The sequence below is a fragment of the Canis lupus genome, chromosome 30, assembly GCF_048164855.1.
Source record: "Canis lupus baileyi chromosome 30, mCanLup2.hap1, whole genome shotgun sequence".
In the NCBI taxonomy this organism is placed as follows: Eukaryota; Metazoa; Chordata; class Mammalia; order Carnivora; family Canidae; genus Canis; species Canis lupus.
The window spans coordinates 17,798,820-17,818,934 of NC_132867.1; the positions used below are offsets into that span (position 1 = coordinate 17,798,820).

The 20,115-nt window shown below is 35.8% G+C and overlaps 1 protein-coding gene and 1 long non-coding RNA gene across 8 annotated transcripts in view; one reads left to right on the forward strand and one right to left on the reverse strand.

Moving 5' to 3' along the window:
• Positions 1 to 20,115, reverse strand: part of LOC140621491 (uncharacterized) — a 291,722-nt gene that overhangs the window by 220,283 nt on the left and 51,324 nt on the right. The window lies entirely within an intron of this gene.
• Positions 1 to 20,115, forward strand: part of LOC140621490 (uncharacterized) — a 41,115-nt gene that overhangs the window by 5,373 nt on the left and 15,627 nt on the right. For 5 of the 7 annotated variants that reach the window (XR_012021207.1, XM_072806587.1, XM_072806586.1 and 2 more), the window contains 2 exons: positions 6,386 to 6,479; positions 15,036 to 15,166. Coding sequence is in view for 4 of the 7 variants with exons in the window: in XM_072806587.1 (XP_072662688.1) it covers positions 6,386 to 6,479; positions 15,036 to 15,166 (225 nt within the window). In the remaining 3 variants the exon portion in view is untranslated. Of the gene's footprint in view, positions 1 to 6,385; positions 6,480 to 15,035; positions 15,167 to 18,550; positions 18,745 to 20,115 lie in introns of all 7 variants that reach the window. The other 2 variants (XR_012021208.1, XR_012021209.1) reach the window with 2 other exon arrangements.

A 20,115-nucleotide genomic window follows, 5' to 3' on the forward strand; every position in this document is an offset into this window, starting at 1 on the left:
ACATTATCTAGAATGTGGTAAACTCCAAAGGACAAAGCAATTCAGTATCTTCAAAGAATACACTCTAAGGGAAAAAGAAGGTGGCAGAGCAAGCAAACCTAAAGATTAAAAAATTTAAGGGACATAGCAATGTGTGTCTCCACAAATACAATGTGTGGCTCTTGTCTGAATACTGATTCAAACATCAATTTAAAAATTATAAGACAAGTGGGGAAATGTACACACTGAATGGATATTTTATACCTAGAATTAATATTTAAGGGGAGGCCTGGGTGGCTCAGTGGTTGAGTGTCTGCCTTTGGCTCAGGGCATGATCCTGGGGTCCTGGGATAGAGTCCCACATCGAGTTCCCCACAGAGAGCCTACTTCTCCCTCTGCCTGTGTCTCTGCCTCTCTCTCTGTATCTCAGTAATAAATAAAATCTTTTTTTAAAAAAAAGAATATTTAAGGTATAAAATAATCTGTAACTTCTATGGATACGTACACTGAAGTAAATACAGAGTAAATAATATTATACCTGGTGATTATTTCAAAATAATCCAATAGAAGTAGAAGGGCTGACTTCAGATGAAAATAGATTGATGGGGATGATGGGGAACTTTGTTTTTTGGGGGTTTTTTTGTTTTGTTTTGTTTTTTCGTTTTTATTGCAGTTCGATTTGCCAACATATAACACCCAGTGCTCATCCCATCAAGTGCCCCCCTCAGTGCCGGTCACCCACTCACCTCAACCCCCCGCCCACCTTCCCTTCCACTACCCCTTGTTTGTTTGTGATGGGGAACTTTGAAGGTGAGTAATGCAGATTCATTCTACTGCTCTCTTTACTTTTATTTTTAACATTTCCCATAATAAAAAGCTTTTGAACACTATTAAGATTTAGTATCATAATAACAAAAAAGGGCAGTGAAAACAAATTGTTACAGAAATGTCAGGAAAGGACAAACTTAAAGTACTAAAAGTAGTTTTGTTGACATTATTTTTTTTTTAGGGTCATGATTATGAGTGCTTTCTTTTTTTTTTTTTTTTACCAGTTTCTTCTTTTTTGTATATTTTTTATTAGAGTTTGATTTGCCAACATATAGTGTAACACCTAGTGCTCTCCCCATCCAGTGCCCCCTTCAGTGCCCGTCACCAAGTCTCCCCATCTCCCCGCCCACCTCCCCTTCCACTACGCCTTGTTTGTTTCCCAGAGTTAGGAATTTCTCATGGTTTGTTACCCTCTCTGATTTTTCCCACTCATTTTCTCTCCTTTCCCTTATGATCCCTTCCACTATTTTTTGTATTATTGACATTTTTCTAATAGAAAAACAATACATTCTGAGAAATAGAACAATAGAGCAATTTTGTTTAAATTTCTTTTAGAGGATAGTTTGGGTTTCTTCATTTGTTTTTAAGATTTAGGTATCTAGGGTATTATGCTGAGTGAAATAAGTAAATCAGAGAAGGACAAACATTATATGGTCTCATTCATTTGGGGAATATAAAAAATAGTAAAAGGTAATAAAGGGGAAAGGAGAAAATGTGACTGGGAAATATCAGAGAGGGAGACAGAACATGAGAGACTCTTAACTCTGGGAAACAAACAAGGGGTGTTAGGGAGGTGGGCAGGGGGTGGGGGTGACTGGGTGATGGGCACTGAGGGGAGCACTTGATGGGATGAGCACTGGGTGTTATTCTATATGTTGGCAAATTGAACAGCAATAAAAAATAAATTTAAAAAAAATTAAAAAAAAATAGATTCCTAACTCTGGGAAACAAACAAGGGGTAGCAGAAGGGGAGGTGGGCGGGGGTAGGGGGGGACAGGGTGACTCGGTGACGGGCACTGAAGGGGGCACTGGATGGGATGAGCACTAGGTGTTATACTATATGTTGGCAAATCGAACTCCAATTAAAAAAATATACATATAAAAAAAGATTTATTTACCTGAGAGAGAGAGAGTACATGCCCATGTGCACACACATGCATGTGCATGTAGGGACAAAAACAGAGGGACAGACTCCTCAAGCAGAACCCCCCCATCCTGGTGAGTTTGGAACCCAAATTAAGGCTTCACCCCACAACCCATAAGATCATAACCCCAGCCAAAACCAAGAGCTGGAGGTCCAACCGGCTGAGCCTCCTAGGCACCCTGCAATAGTTTATTTAAAAAAAAAAAATCTGTTAGGACAAACAATTATAACACCTTTTCATGAGTAAAAAACAACTATTTTCAGATTCAGCATAAAGGCAAATTCAATTCATAACTTTCTGAAAGTATGCTAGAGTACTTTCCTCTTTCTTTTCTAATTTCATACAACGATTCCATGCTATTTTCAAAGAAACACAATTTGCCAAGTGGAAAATGTTTTTATGTGCTATAAAAGATAAAGAGTTGTTTGTTTTTTTTTCCAGGAGTGTTTTACACAGTAACCTGTTTTGCTTTCTGAGTATTAATCACATGTGCCTTGCTCATATCTTTCAACTTACTTTGCTCTGATGAAGGAAAAAGCATGCTTGTGGGGAACTTCAAAGTCATTGAAATCCTCCAAAGATGTGATTCCTATAATCAGCCAGCCGATGGCCAATGCTAGTTGTTTCCAGAGCAGTCCTTAGTCATCAGAGTTCTTGACAAGCTTCTGCAAAGCAGACAACTGGCCTGTATCTATAGCAGCTGTCAACTGTCATCCCCTTGGTTTGAAACTCAAGGTCCTGCTCAGTATGAAGACAGAGCTTTTCTCAGGTGAAAGCCTGCTAAGTACAGGGAATAGTAACAAATGTTAATATGTCAGATATGCCATCTGAGAACAAGGTCATGCTGACCCTAAATGAATACCACAAAAACCCACTGGTGATCTGGACTTCACACCAAAAGGAAAGTGGATCACAATTATCAAAACTCTTCTCATCCTACAGGTTTGGGCCAAAAAATTAGAATCAAAACTCTCATTTTCTCCTCACCATCCTCCTTACTCAGGCACTGGTTTTCAAGGTAGTCATAAAGCAACAATAAAACAGACTAATATGGATGAACCCAAAGGAGGATGCATTTCTTTCATGGTGAACCAGTGCTATATACAGTTTACCAAAGACTGCAAATATTTTTTCTGCTCAATCCAGATCACAGTTATGTAAATTAGTGATACTAACAAACCACATATCACATGTCATCTCAGAGACCTGACTATGGGGAGGCCACACATTGAGTGAAGAGGAAAATGCTTCTTCAAGGTTGGGCTCTTTCAGGGCTTTATGCCCAGCACTCTTAAGGTAGCATTCAAATACAGTGAAGATCTATCCATCTGTCTTTCTGAAATTTTCTCACAACTCATCTACCCTGTGATATCTAAACCCGAGATGTATAGAACTTCAAACTCTTCTCTAACCACTAATTCTGCTGATTGAAGCCTCAGCTAGGAAGGTTCCCACCTCTCAAGGGCACCCCATGACCCATGCAGTAATTTGGCAGTATCCTGAGGATCCCTATTTTGTGGTCAGATAGCAATTACTCTCAGGAATGTACTATCTACCCCATGAACCAGCACGCTATAAAACTGCTGTTTTCCTATTTCCCCAATAAAACCCAGACAATAAATCTGGTTCCTTTTATATTTTTAATAGTGGAAATGTGTTAGTGATAAAAAATAATAACTTTTGTCAAAAGGAAGTATAATACATAGAATTCAACAGCTTCAGGATCCCTTGTCAAAAGAAATAACTGCAGAACTTTAACATAATAATATGATACTATATAGAAAAAAATAGCTCATAAAATGTAACATGACCCTCAGCTTATAAGAATGATATCTGAAAACATGTGAGCCAGTATTTGTAACCAAACGACCAGGCAGTTCAAAAAGTCATGGCATCAATGCCGTTAGAAGAGGATTAAAAACTGCCTTTCTTTTTTCCAGTTCCCAGCTTCACATAGGAACATAAACTCATGGGGCTTTGTAGCAGCCCCACAATTGTCCCTAGTAATAGGGACAATTCACATTTTCCTCCCTTCAGGATTAAGAGTGATAGTTTACATAATGAACAGTTTGTAAAGATAATACAAAGGAACTTCCTGAAAGTGTGGTTAAAAACTAAGTTGGAGATGCCCGGGGGGCTCAACGGTTGAGTGTCTGTCTGCCTTTGGCTCAGGGTATGATTCTGGGGTCTGGGATGGAGTCCCACATCAGGCTCCCTGTGAGGAACCTGTTTCTCCCTCTGCCTATGTCTCTGTCTCTCTCTGTGTGTCTCTCATGATAAATAAAATCTTTATAAATACATACATACATACACACATACATAAATACATACATATGAAGTTGGATAGGCTTACTTTAAGAAGTTTAAAGTATTATTTAGATAAGAAAAAGACACTCTTATTAACCCTAATTAATATACTGTATCTCATCTTCATGCTTTCTCTTAAAACTGGTACTCATCAACTTTTAACTAAAAATGCTGACAACCGGGCAGCCCGGGTGGCTCAGCGGTTTAGCGCCGCTTTCAGCCCAGGTTGTGATCCTGAAGACCCAGGATTGAGTCCCGTGTCGGGTTCCCAGCATGGAGCCTGCTTCTCCCTCTGCCTGTGTTTCTGCCTCTCTCTCTCTCTGTGCCTCTCATGAATAAATAAATAAATAAAATATTTTAAAATGCAACAACCTTTCACGATTCTACTGAAATTCAGTTTATTCCCAGATCACTCTACTAGAAGACTCTCCCTTTAACATAATTCTCATAACTATGAAGACCAGCATTTACTGTATATTCTAATCACCATCGCTAATAAAGTTCGTTAAAAACTGACATATATTACGCACCTTAAAAAAAGATTTAATGTTATTGTAATTCTTGTAATACATACTGAAGAAACAATTTAAATTATCTGATCTAATAAAGGGAAACACATATAAGTGAATATTCTGGATAATGATGTAGAAAATAATAAAGAGGTGATTACTGAAGATTAAAAGACTTTTTCAAGGCATAAAGCAATTCTAAATGCATGATAGTAAATAATTATTTTAGAGCCCAAATGCACTTGCAACTGTGTTTGAGATAGATCTTGAGTCAGGGATTTTATTCTGGCGAAGTTTCTACCTTTGCAAAAGCAGGTAAGTTAGGATACCAGCTAGAATACTGTGTTGAGTTTTTGGTAATGGAAGAGTTTCCTATTCAATTTCACACTCTAATATTATTTGTCACATATTATAAAAATTGAAGAAATTTTGCTGAACTGCTATATTTAAATTTACATTTTATTGTTATAAAATAAGAACTGTTGAGTAAAGCTGCATGAGCTTTCTTTTTTTTTTTTTTTTTTTTTTTGCATGAGCTTTCATCCCAAGAGAGTTTTAAAAGGTGGATAGACAAAAAGGTATAACTATAGTCAGAACTTACAGAAACAATAATACGAGTTTCCTTTTAACTCTTTGGTCCTTAGAATGAACAATCTGCTGAGATACAGACTTACAGATACTTACTCCACCTGTGTTACATAGAGTAGTTTGTATGCTAACAATTTCTTCATGATTCTAATTAACATGATGAAAATCTTAGTTACATAAATAGGCAAATAAATCATTAAAAGCCCACCAAGAAAAAAAAATTTGTAAAAAAGGATAGCTCACAGAACTAGAGTATATGTTCCACCTAGATCGGCTAGATGAACTTGAAGTCATTTATCTCCTCTTTATCAACTCTTTCAAGTGAAAAACTTAGATAATGATCCCTGGCCACTTCACAGGATTGGTGTAAGCACCAAATGAAACAATGAATATTCATGTTCTTCATAAAATATAAAATGCTTACCCAATATGAAGCATTATTTTTAAATTGAGTGTGCTGAATGAGAAAGGAAAGCCTGAGGTCTCCAGCTAATTGTCTTTAAAATCTGAAACACATGTTGTAATAATTATCTTTTTGTGTCACTCTCTTTTTTTGTTTTTTTTTTTTTAATTCTTGAGTGATGGATGCTACGGATCTGAAAATCATTATGCTGGAATATTTCCAGCCCTCCCAGCCACAAAAATGTGTCTATCAAGCAAGACTATACATTGCCTCAACTCCCTAATGGTATTAATAGAAGCAGAGGTTCTAAAATAGTGTTATGAACATTTAAAAAGTTCTGCCATTTTTAATTGGCTCATGAATATTTAAGAAAAATATTGAGTTTATTTTGAAGCAAATCAGAATGATGAGATTTTACCCAAACCCTCTATGAAATTTCATCTCAATGCTAGAATCATCTGATAAGTTATAGCAATTATTTTAAAAGGCAGTAAAGAAGTTTTAAAAAGGACATTAGACGGAAATCTCATAATTCTAGACATAGTATTCTCAGAAGGAAAATTAACAACTAAACTGTTGGTAGTGAAAGTACACCAGTTTATAAATCAGAGTTGTTCTCTTGCCAGTGGGCTCCAAGTGGGGCACACACACCCCAGAAGATATGCAAGAGGCCACAGACGATGTGAAGAATATATTAAAACTTCTAACATTTATCCAAAAGTGAGTGAGCAAGCTTTCATAACATTTAATATTTTAGACTTACGAGGTATACATTATTAACTTATTATTTTAGACTTATAAGGTATATGTTATTAACATAAATAAATATATTTATATTACAAGACGCTATTTGCTCAAGTATTTCTTATTGAGAGAGATACAAACCAAAAATTTTGGAAAACGGATTTACAAAAATTTGGAAATTTTACATTAGATTACCTTCTTTCTAGAAGACACACTATTAGCAGCTTCTTAGGATAACAAAGAGTCCACAGAAAAAAACCTTTTACCAAAAACTATAGCAACAATTTAAAAACTAGTAAATGACTCATGGATCTAATTTAGTGTTACTTAAAATAGATAAACCTAACTATGATGAAAATGAGGAAGGAAGGAAGGAAGGAAGGAAGGAAGGCAGGCCAGCCAGGCGGAAGGAGGGAGGGAGTGAGGGAGGGAGGAAGAGGGGAGAGAAGGAGGGAACATGTCTGGAAGAGGCAACAGAAATAGTGTGGGAGTAAAGGCTAGTGCTTTACCCTTAACTGATAACAAAAAGAAAAGATTTTAGTGGTTAATACAGTATTTTAAAATCTTCCTAACTTTGGGAAACCACCTTTTTTTGTTTTGAGCTAGAGACACTCCAGGAAATTCAGGTGCAAAATAGTATCAAGGCAATTTTTTTCTAGTATGAAAATGAAAAGAATAAAATTGCTATCTTTATATTTTCTGCCATGTTTGTTCTTCTGTCTCCAGTTCTATGGAGTCTCTTATCTAAAAAAAGGAAGCAAGAAGACACTGTGGGTCTTACTTCATCCTGGGAACTATAAATTATACCACAAGTCAGAGTTCAAAACATATGTTCAAATCGTAGTTCAAAATCATTAACTAGGAACCAGAAAACCTAAGCTCTAGAACTATTTCTGTCAAGTATAACTTTAACAATGCATTAATTTTGGAAAGGGGGTGTTCCCCCTCTGTAGAACCCTAATGTTGTCCTCACTGATTTCCAAACTCTTAACTCTAATTGTCTATAATCTATATTATTTCATATTAATTTGAAATGTGACTATTGGGAAAATTTGTATGGCATGTCTCTGTAATTTATTATGTTTTTCATCTGAACTGCAATGTACCAAATATGATCAAAAGATTCATTCATACATTTATATTAAGGAAGTATTTATTGATCCCCTAAGATTTGTCAGGTGCTGTGCTAACTTCTTCACCTGTAAAAGTGATTAGAAAGGTATCTGTTCTATATTCACAGAGCCTAGGGAATGTTAGAAGACAGAAGGGCAAATATTTGCAAACAATATTCTAAGGACTATGATGGGGATATTTGGGATGTGTACAAACACATAAATATTTAATCCAGCTTTTAAGTGTTAAAAATTTCCTGGAAGAAGGGATTTATGTCACCCTAAAATATGACTACGAATTGGCCAGGCAAAGAAGACTGATAAGCTCCAGATTAAGAGAAGTCACTGACACCATACAGAGCAAAAAGAGACACATTTATAAATCTAAAGTCAGGACTTCCATATTACATCTCTGGGAGAAGCTCTGACATCATACCCCACATGGCCCTCCTTTGAGCTGTGCACTCCATAGTATATGTAGCATACAATATATCTCTTATAGACTTAGTTCATTATAGTTGGAGTGAAAAGTATGAATGTGGACATGGAGAACTAAAAAGGGATCAAATATAAAAGGTCATTACAATCTAAGTGTTGGAAGTTTAGGTTGAAGCATTTTAAGCAGAGGAAAAGAATAATAATCATATCACCATTTTACAGGGACTCTTCCTGTGTCTGAAGGTCCCCAAGCCTGGGGCTCTTCCAGATTCCAAGCCACATGCCAGCCCATGTGCACCTAATAAAAGCCTGATTAGATTTTTCTTCTCCCAAGAAAGTTTCTCTGCCTATGTCAAGCATGTTCCTCTGACTGCCTGGATACCCAGATGTAATAAATATGCTAAGAGTGAAAATAGCTTCCATTCTCTGCTCAATTAAGAAGAGGCCAGCCTTCTCTGTACTTCATTACATTTAGACATTTTTGCTTCCATAACTCTTTGATAGTTTTAAGAAAAAATTATGACTTTTAATTTAGTCCGTGTTGTCCCATTATGACAAGAGCAATGAATAGTCTTTTTTGGTCTACTACAGTAGAACTCTCTACTCCAGTTTTTTTCTGTTTGGGAGGGTTCCTTATACTCCATTCTTCCTTAAATAAAACTCCAAACAATTAAATCCTTGATTACTGACAAACATTTCAAATTAAATTATAAATTTACATACATTTACAAATCCATTACTGTAGATAATGATTTTCTCTTTAGGGATCCATGAACAAGTTACAGTAGAGTAAGTTATTTCCAACTGTGAGTGGAATGGTCAATCTGTTTACTTCTTTGATATTATAAAGATCATGATTGTGGATAAGGCCTTTGTAATGGATACACAAAGGGCCCCATCTTACATTCTCACAATCCATCCTATTACTCCAGCCATTCCTATACAATCAGCTGGAAGCATTTGCAACCTGACAGCCAATGATTCAGCTACCTCTTCTATCTCTCATTTCTGTCCCTGGCACATGACTGCTCCTATCTCATGGGAGTCCCCTTAGGAACTCCCTAAACCATCTGACTCATACACAAACCTGAGCTATGAGGAGCTAACACTACAAGGGCAATCCTTGACCTATGAGGAGAGAGGGGAACTCCTGGATAAACACTCCCCAGCACTTCCTTCTGTCATGTTTCAGCTGATCAAGTCTGAGGTTCATCTGACATAGCTCTTCAAAAGTCTCTAGTATGACTGAACTCCAGTTATTCACAGAGGTGATTAGATCAGTGAAGCATGCTTGGATAGACTCTCTCTCCTGTTTCACTCTTTCTACTCCTTAGGACTATTTCTTGGAATCATTTCCCAAAATAAACCACCTATATTCAAGCTCTCATGAGAAGCTCTGCTTGGGGGGTGGAGGGGTGGGGGCACAGCTAAAACTGGCAAGATCGGTTGACCAAAAATTATATGATGAGCAGATGAAAGAAAATAGAGATGGAGGCCCATCATGAATTCAGAGATGTGAAAAGATGAGAACCATCACCACTGTGCCAGGCAATAATGTATCTTTATAGAAAAATACCTCTTAACATTTACTATATCTATGTCCTATAATGCACATCTCAAGCTAATAGTATATAAGTAAATATTTTTTTAAATGTCAAACATTTTCAGAAAATGTGAGACATCCTTTTAAATATTTCCACTAAAGATAAAGAAGATGTAGTGTGTACACACACACACACACACACACACGCATAAAGGAGTATCACTTGGCCATAAAAAAGGGATGAGATCAGAAAACATGAGACATCCTTTTAAATATTTCCACTAAAGATAAAGAAGATGTGGTGTGTACACACACACACACATGCATAAAGGAGTATCACTTGGCCATAAAAAAGGGATGAGATCTTGTCATTTGCAACAACATGGACAAATCTAGATGATATTATGCTAAGTGAAATAAATCAGAAGAGAAATACAAATACCATATGGTTTAACTTACGTTTGGAATCTAAAAGACAAAACAAACGAATAAACAACAAACAAAAAGCAGAAACTCATAAATATAGAGAACAAACTGATGGTCGCCAGAGGAAAAGGAGACGGAGAGATGGACAAAATGAGTGAAGAGGAGTAAGAGGTACGGGCTTCCAGTTATGGAATGAATCTGAGTCACAGGGATAAAAGGTACAGCATAGAGAATATAGTCAATGGTATTGTAATAGCATATGGTGACAGATGGCAGATGCACTTGTGGTGAGTACAGCATAATGTATAGAGTTGTTAAATCACTATGTTGTACAACTGAAACTAATGTAACATTGTGTTGTCAACTACACTTCAATTAAATAAATAAATATTTCCATTTAAAATATCAACACTTTAACACACATACAAAAAGATCAATTGTATAAAATAGTGCTATTCAAAGCATATTATAAAACTCAAAAATTCACAGACCATGGGTCACTACATCTAGTAAAAAGACACAGATGTAAAGTTGTATGATGACTATCTAGTTTCATATTTGTGTATATGCGTGTACATTTATGTGTCTCCTGAGCAAATGGCCTTCTTACTCCAATCCCCCCCTTAACCCTCCAAGGGCCCAGAACTAAGAAATGAAGAGTGAATGATGGGGTAGATGTGGACACTCAAATGGATGGTAGCCATGGTGACACCAAGGAGTAGCTAATTTCATCAGTAATTTGTTCCCACTATCCACCTCAAATAAAGCTACTTCAACTATTATCTACTTATTATCTAGATATTACAACTATTATCTGTTACTACTACGATTGTAAATACTACTACTAATAATATTTTTATATAGACAACTATATTTTCCTAGTAAATTTTTAGTAGAAATATCTTTGGAAAAATCTTTATTTTTTTATCTCTAACTTAAAATATAAATAAAAATTTAAGAAAATGCAGCTTTAAGGGGCATCTGGGTGGCCCAGCAGTTGAGCATCTGCCTTTGGCTAAGGTCATGATTCCAGGGTCCTGGGATTGAGTCCCACATTAGGCTCCCTGCAGGAAGCCTGTTTCTCTCTCTTTGCCCATCTCTGCCTCTCTCTCTGTGTATCTCTCATGAATAAATAAATAAAATATTTTTAAAAAAAGAAAAGGTAGCTTTAAGACAAGTCCCCCAGATACCTTTTCTTCCCAACATATCATACCTGATTATTATTCCCATACAGAAATACCAGAGCCAAAAAGTAGAACAACAATCTCAGTGAGACATTATAGTAGACTCAAATAGAGCAATTTTATAAGAAAGGAGTTAAGCTAAAAAGATTTTTTTAATATTTAGGAAAGCTAAAACTCAGTGACTCATTAGATGTGAGGGATGACAAAAATCTAACACACACTATTAGACATTGGTTTTATACTCCCTTCCAATCTATTTCTAACAATAGCTGCTAGGGAATAGCTTGGCGTAGGTGATAGGTAGTTTTAATTAGGATGAAACAGCTTGATGAAGAAAATTTAGGTGACCCAGAGAGGAAGAAAACCTGGGAAAGAATAGAAATGACAACCATTCAATCTCGTATAGAAGATTAAAGACAGAAAAGGCACTTTGCACTTTGATAAAATGTTACTAAGAGAAGTATGGTCAACTAATGTCTAAATGGAATAAACACTGCTTCTCTTGGACCAAACCCTCGTTATGCTGAATTTCACTAATTTTTCATGTAACCCACTGGTTTTCAAAGAGGGGTGAATTACCCCAAGAGCATCTGGCAATGTCTGAAAATATTTTTGGCTATCATAAACTGGATCTTATACCCAGAGGCCAGGTATGTTGTTAAATATCCTATGATGCACAGAACAGCCCTCTCAATAAAGAATTATCCAGCACAAAATATCAATAGTGTCAAGGTTGGAAAATTCTGAAACCCACTGACATCAGAAATACTAAATTTTACACAGAGGCACTGTGTTATGTTGTGGGAGTCACTAAGAAAAGTCACAGGGACACCTGGGTGGCTCAGCGGTTGGTCTGCTTTCAGCTCAGAGCATCATCTGGGGTCCAGGCATCGAGTTGCACATCAGGCCACCTGTGAGGAGCCTGATTCTCCCTCTGCCTGTGTCTCTGCCTCTCTCTCTCTATGTCTCTCAGGAATAAATAAATAAAATCTTTAAAAGAAAAATAAAAGTAAGTTACAGCCCCTGTCCATGAAGAAGAAAAGACTAAATCCATTTCATTTCAATATAAAAACACCTTGTGGGGATCCCTGGGTGGCGCAGCAGTTTGGCGCCTGCCTTTGGCCCAGGGCGCGATCCTGGTAGACCCAGGATCGAATCCCACATCGGGCTCCCGGTGCATGGAGCCTGCTTCTCCCTCTGCCTGTGTCTCTGCGCCTCTCTCTCTCTCTGTGACTATCATAAATAAATAAAAATTTAAAAGAAAAAAAAAAACCTTGTGATTGCTAAATAAATGATACCAATGATAAATACTGTAAGCAGTTTACAGATTTTTATAGGTTGAAGAGCAAAAGTTTACCTGGGAAAGCCTGTAGATATTTTATAAACAAGGCAAAATCCAAGGTGTTCTCAGAAGAGATAAGCTATGACTTAGCTCCCTACAGAACTATAAGTCATGTGACAGATGGAATGGTATATACCAAGGCTTTATTTTGGGAAAATACCAAAGTTTTCCAGAAAACAAAGGATATATTCCATTGTTTAACTGGAAAAACTAACAAGGCTAGTAAGCAGTTTGGCTCTAAACTGCATAGGTCCACCAACAAGTGGATTTTTTATATTACAATACTATAAATGTATTTTCTTTCCCTTATTACTTTCTTTTTTAAGATTTATTTATTTATTTTAGAGAGAATGTGTGTAGGCAAGGGGAGGGGCAAGGGAGAGGGGAGAGTGAGGAAGAGGGAGAGGGGGAGAGAGAGAGAGAGAGAGAGAGAGGCAGACTCCTCACTGAGCATGGAGCTCCACTCAGGGATCGATTTCACCACCCTGAGATCATGACTTGAACCAACCAAAATCAAAAATCAAAGGCTTAACCAACTGAGCCATCCAGGTACTCCTTCCTTATGATTTTCTTAATAACATTTTCTGTTCCTTAGCTTACTTTATTGTAAGAATACAGTATATAATGAATATACAAAATATGTGTTGTTTTATCAGTAAGCCTACTAGTCAACAGTAGCTAAGTTCTTGAGGAGTCAAAAGTTTTACGTGGATTTTCAACTCCATGGGAGTCAGGGCTCCTAACCTCCATGTTGTTCAAGGGTCAACTGTATTTTGTTTAATTGGAGGTAGAATCTGAAGTAGTGAACAGGATTAAATTTGTATTTTAGGAAAAACAACTAAGTAACAGTATATATAGAATTGACTACCAGAGGGGCCGTGGGCAGCAAGAACTCAAGAAGGATAAAAATGTTTGATATATAGCATAATAGATTCTGGCACCAAAATGGTGGCTCTGAGAAAGAAGACAGATAAGAAAGGCAACTGAAGAAGCAAGAATGGATAGGGCTCTCCTCCAGATGTTTTAATGGCAGAGACGAATATTTCATCGAAAGCAATTTGCTTTGTTAAAAGGAGAATTAAAAACTGACCTAAGCCAATTTGGTCTTTCATCTACTGTTATTCTTTTTCATAAGTAATGGTAAATTCTGGTAATTAGAAGTAGAATTAGACTATAGATGATGATGATGATGATGATGATGATGATGATGATGATAATGATATTATTATTATTATTATTATTATTTTATAACTATTTCCAAGGCATCACAGAGAATTCTCTTGATCTTGCCTGGCTCTTATTCCAGTCCCTGGGCAGGGACAGTCCCATATAAACTCTGTTTAGCTTCCTGTAGATGCCTCCAAGGAGCACCTTGTCTCAGTCTACATTATATGTCTCCTTCCCCCGTACCCAAGGGTTCTGCTTAGTGGGATCCTACTGAAATCTGCTTGTGGCCCATATTCATACAATGTGGAAGTATATGGTGGTTAACACTCTATCAGGGCACACATTAACCAATCAAGATGGAAGACAGAAGATATATGCTATCCCCTCCCCTGCCTACAGAAAATCCCAAGACATGGTTACACTGTTTCCCGGGGGTCCTGTAGGACCAAGAAACCAATAACCTATAGTAATGGTCAAGTTGATGAGATATCCTTGCACTGTCTCTTTCTTCTTTCTGCTTCCTTTTTCCTGTCATTCTTGCACATATCTCTAGGGTCACACACCCCAATTAAGCATTTGCTCTTAACCCTTTGTTTCAGGTCTGCTTTCTGAAGAACTCAGATAAAAGCCATGATGATGATGATGATGAAGATGATGATGATGATAAAGACAATAATAACTAATATTGTTGATATTTGCTAAGTGTCTATCAACATTATAAGCACTTTCATCCTTATTATAATCTTATAAGATTGGTATTATTATTTTCATTTTTACACATGAAGAAACTAAAGCAAGGAGAGGTTCCTGCATTTCCTCTTCAATAAGTTATGGTGACAGTGACTTGTTAATGAGGCTACAGATGTTTATTCATTGACATTTTCCCTCTCCAAATAAAACAAGAGAAAAATGGGGAAAATAGGTGGCAACATTAAGTAGATATTTCTAGCTTGTTTTGGTAACAGATGTAACACTGATTCAGTGAATACATTACAAAGTAGACTTTGAAATTACCTATTTTCATTATCATCCAATTAATTCTGGTTGTGGAATAATTTATTTATGATTATCCATATTTTTTAGAAGAAATCACCAATACCAGATTGATTTTTGAAATTTTAGAAATAATGGCAAATTCTGAGGACGAGAACAGCAAGTGCCTCATTGGGTGACGGAGTCACATCTTCCGGGTATACATTAGCTGTTTCCTACAGTCTTCAGCATTTTATAGATATCCAAATGATGCATCTCCAAATCATATTATGGAAAATAAAAAAGTGAATAAGCATGCATTAAACATCATTTACATTTCTTCCTCAGGCACTTAACTTTGTGATTGTGCCACATACAGCACACCCCAGCAGAAATATACTTCAAGTCACCTTTCTAGAATTGGTGTTTTTTACTGATTTAACAAATGCTGGACACAAAAATCCAGGTTCTGATAACAGGTAATGTCCTCCTAGATATTTATAATGTAGCAATACGAAGGGACGTTCTTTAAGACAGACCTAATTGAGATAAAAATAATTTAAGAATCATTGGATATTTAGAATAAAATATTGGATATTGGATACCTTGATCTAAAAATGATATCATTTATGAACTAGTAAATGTAAACATTATTGTAAATACAGTATATTTAACATAGTATATTCTGTAAGCCTGTTGTTAATTTTTTACCCAAATTCCACTCAGAGAATAGGTGAAACACTTACCAAGAATAGTTAAGTTTGATGCTTCTATCCCTGCTCTTGTTCAGATCTATTTTCTTCATCTAATATTCTTCCTTGATGTGCCAAACTGCCTGCCATTCCCATTGTAATGATCACTTTCTGGTACCAGAGCTTCTAATTCAAATGATGTACCACTTTGAGTTCCTCTGATTATTAGAGTTTACATTTAAGTTTATAGTTATCAACTAATATTTAACTTTTAAGATATCCTATCCCTGAAATGTGTTCATAGAATTACAAAGAAATGACACCTTTCTCCTGCACACTTGCTCATTTGTACCACTTCTTTCTACCTCTCAGGGGCACCATCTTTCTGATTACCTACATTTGCAAGTTGCATACTTAGCAGCATGGTTCAGACTGAGTTTTGGAATGAAGTAGATAAAACTGAGTTTGAAAGTACAGTTGGAAATAAAGGAACTTGAAGATAATTGGGAATAGCTGGTAGATGAGTATGGAATCATTTTAAATACTGATGCAGAAAACAAAAGAAACAAAGATTAAAAATAAACATCAAACTGAAAAATTATTTACAATATTATAAAAGAGAAGGGGAAAGTAAAAATCTCTTGCAAACTAGTAAAAGAATAATTAACACTACAATAGAAATATAAAGTTAAAGGACATTAAAAGTAAATAGAAATATAATCAATATACTTTTTAAAACCTACAGTCAAATGAATAATTAAGCAACAATGAGATGTCAAGCCTATAAAACTGTCCAATGCTTGAAATAATCACATTAGTAAGGTTATTAGGAAATTGAAACTCATATACTACTGTTGGCAGTACACACTGGGACATGCTTTTTCAGAAGCATTTTTCCATTACAAATATTTTGAAAGTCCATTTTGTGACTTGGAAATTCAATTTTTTAAACATTTTCTAATGAAATGATTATTTAGTTATATGACAGTTTAGCTGCATTGATGTCCCTTACAATCTACTTATAATTGCAAAAACAGAATCAACCTAAATAATGCTACTTTTATGCAAGAAAATATTATGCAGCCACTAAAATAAATAGATATATTTTAATTGCTATGAAAAAAAATCCAATCTACACCATAAAATTTTTAAATGTCATCTACAAAGCAATATTTATCATAATGCAATCTTACTTTAGAATAAGTGATATATGCATACTTTTTTGAATATAAAAGTGTATGTGACAAAATACCAAAATGTTAATGGTTCTTGTACCTAGATAATGAGATTTTGATTAAACTTTTTGTTTATCTGCATTTTTAAATTTTCTACTGTAATCCTGGACTCATGAAATACATTAAGACAAAAATGTAACTGAAATATTAAAATAAATTCCTGTAGAAGAAAAATATTCTGTAAGCCAAGTGAATTATTTGGATTTACTAGTAAATATCAATTCTTTTGACTAACCCCTGCTCTACTATAGCTGACAAATTATAATACCCTCTTACCACTTTTAAAATACATGTGTGGGGATCCCTGGGTGGCGCAGCGGTTTGGCGCCTGCCTTTGGCCCAGGGCGCAATCCTGGAGACCCGGGATCGAATCCCACATCGGGCTCCCAGTGCATGGAGCCTGCTTCTCCCTCTGCCTGTGTCTCTGCCTCTCTCTCTCTCTCTCTGTGACTATCATAAATAAATAAAAATTTAAAAAAAAAATACATGTGTGATTTCAATAGAATAGTCATATACTTTGTAACATAAATGCTATACTTGGAAGGCTTCCAGTTTAAAACAGCATCCAGTTAACAGACTTTGATGCAACATTTCTAAATTTCCCACATATATATCTGTAAGTAGCCTGAAAAATGCAAGAACATAATGCTACAAAAATTTGGTCTGCAAGAATTTACTTAGTTACTTAGAGAGCTAAATTGAGAAAGGAAAGAGTAGCCCTCCATGCCATATCTGCCTGAGAATATGTCTTTAGTTCCACCAAAGTTCAACCAAGTATCAAGGAAAGCAAAACAGTGCAATGGCTGAGTAAGTACTCTTGAGTGAGGCAGTGCTTGTAAGGTTAGACCAAGACATATGAAGTTGACACCCTGGATTATGCAAGCTTACTGAAAACACCAGTTACACTATTTTTTAGAGAAGGATGGAAAAGAGAGAAAAGAAAATTCATATGGCCTTGAATATTTTCTACAAGCAGAAACAAAGGACAATTGTTGTCTTGCTAATCAAAGTTAAAAACCAAATATACATCTTTAAGAATTAAAGAAAAAAGCACAGATATGAATAGCCTTAGGAATTTAAAATTGAAGGAACAATGTAGATAATTATGAGGTGGCTTCCTTTTTGGCAGTTAATTTGGATACATTAATCATAATCAACTCTCTTTAATCAGAAATTGGGATTTCCTGAGGACTTTTCATTAATTGCAAACCAGAGCGGTAGGCAAATTATTCTTCACTGTAGATCAGAGTACTCCTTTGTGGGTTATGTTCATATCCCACAGAATTAAGTTCAAATAGAATTTTTACTGAATTTTGCTATCATATTACCACACATTCCCCATTATTTCATTATTGCTAATAGGAAACATATGTATCCTTAAAATGGTATACCATGAAATGACTGAACTAATGAATAAAAGTGAGTCTCAACAGGTACAGCTGGGAGCGTGTAGGTGAATGGTTTAAGGGCTGATGTTTTATTCAGCATGGAAGCAGTTAAGCCAGCTCCACGATTCTCTATTTTACACTGGCTTCTAATGACATTGAATCAAATTATATTTCTTTATAAGATTTAATGTTTAGCTTTTCTAATTTTACTTTTATAACGAAATTGAAGTAGGGCCGTGTGCAGTCATTTGGATAAAATTGAAAGTGCCAACAGCTACGTTCTTTAAACTAAATAGCAGCCTCTTTTGTTTAACTTTAGTAAGGGGTCCAATATCTTATGTGAAAATCTTCTACCTCTTTTGTTGGAATTTGACCAAAAGCTTTGAAACTGCAAGTGAAAATGCTTATTATAAGTGGAGAATTCCCAGAAAGAAAAGTTTAATTATAATGCAATTATTTGAATTAGTGTGTGTTTGATTACATATATACATTTGGGGACAATTACCAATCCCTTTGATATCTACATTTAGTCATTCATGTCTTTTCAGTTTAGAGGCAGTTTCACCAGGGTGGTGGTTTTCCGAATCACTCTTCACCTTCTCCACAAACATCTTGAAAACTTGGTGTGAGGGGCAGCCTCAGAGAAGAGCTTTTCAGGGAAAAGCACTACATGGGAGTCATTGACCAAAATCTCTTTCAGATTCTTCTGACTCTGCTAAGCGTACATCTTTGTGCAAGTCCCGTAAGCTCTCCAGGCCTCTTGTTTCTTCAACCATAAGATTAACTAACAACAGTAATTATTAGTTATGTTATTATGGTGATTATGAAAATAACAGTAGCTAACATTTATTAGGTGCTTAGGCACAGAGCATGTTGTAAGATCTCATTTAGTTGCCGCAAGGACTCTACATCCAGTAAGAACTGTTTCCCCGTTTTACCAGTGAGGACACTCAGGTACAGAGAGGGTTAGAAATTTGCCCAAGTTCACATAGCTAAACAGCAGGACCATAAAATTAGGGTCTAAATTAGCAACAGAAGATGCTCAAAGACCCCTTCAGTTCTAAAATTAAAGTTAAAATAGGAATCATTTAAAAAAAAGAAGAAAACCAGTTAACCGGAAAAAAAAAAAAAAAGGAATCATTTGCCAAATTATAGCTCTGCATAAAGTAAGACTGGCTTTAAAAGTATTATAGGAAAATTTTACCTATGAAACAAACACATTACCCAAAGGGCTAAAAATTGTTCCCTGTTAGTATAACTTTATAATGCTATGTAACATAATTACTTACAAACTTTTTTAAAGCTACCATTTGAAAAGAAGACTACCCCATAATTTTTATATAAAATACCAGAAGTAATGTCACTTGTTAATATTCAATTGGCCATTTTCCTCTTTTAAGTCATACCTACCATTAACATCTGTGCCTCTTTTGACTGTGCATTTGAAATATTTGACTAAAATGTAATTTCATTTTTTATAAAGGCAGAAACAATGAAACCATACTCATATTAATTTTAGTAGAGCATGTACTATAAAATGTTTAGTCAGAGTAACATAGTTCATGTCAATCCTAGTAATTAGCAGCTTATAAATCTCTTAGAATCCATTGCAAAGCCAATTTAAGGGTTTGAGTCTCTTCGTAACAGTTACAATGAACTGCTTTTATAGTTTTCTTCTCACCATGTTGGAGCTTACCCCATCCCTTCGCTAGCACTGAATTTTGGCCTGCAATATTTTCTTCTCCTTGGTGAACTCATATATCCCCCCTTCTTTAAGACTCAGCATTGTGTCACCTCCTTCTAGAACATCATCTTCATGCCCCATGAACACCCACACATTCCCAGAAAAAAAATGGAATCAGTGCCCTTCTACAAGATCTCTTATGTACATGTACTGCATTGTAGTATAATTCTCTGTTTATGTCTTTCTTCCCTACAAGATGACATGTTATTTGTTTCAGGCAGCTTTTGTATATAAAAAAACAACCACAACACTCAAAGGCATACAACAATAATCACGTTTCTCACAGATCTGTGGGTCTGCTGGTAGTCAACTGATGGAAACTGGCTTTCCTAGCTAGTTCTGCCTCAAGCCCTGGATTCAGCTGGGCTT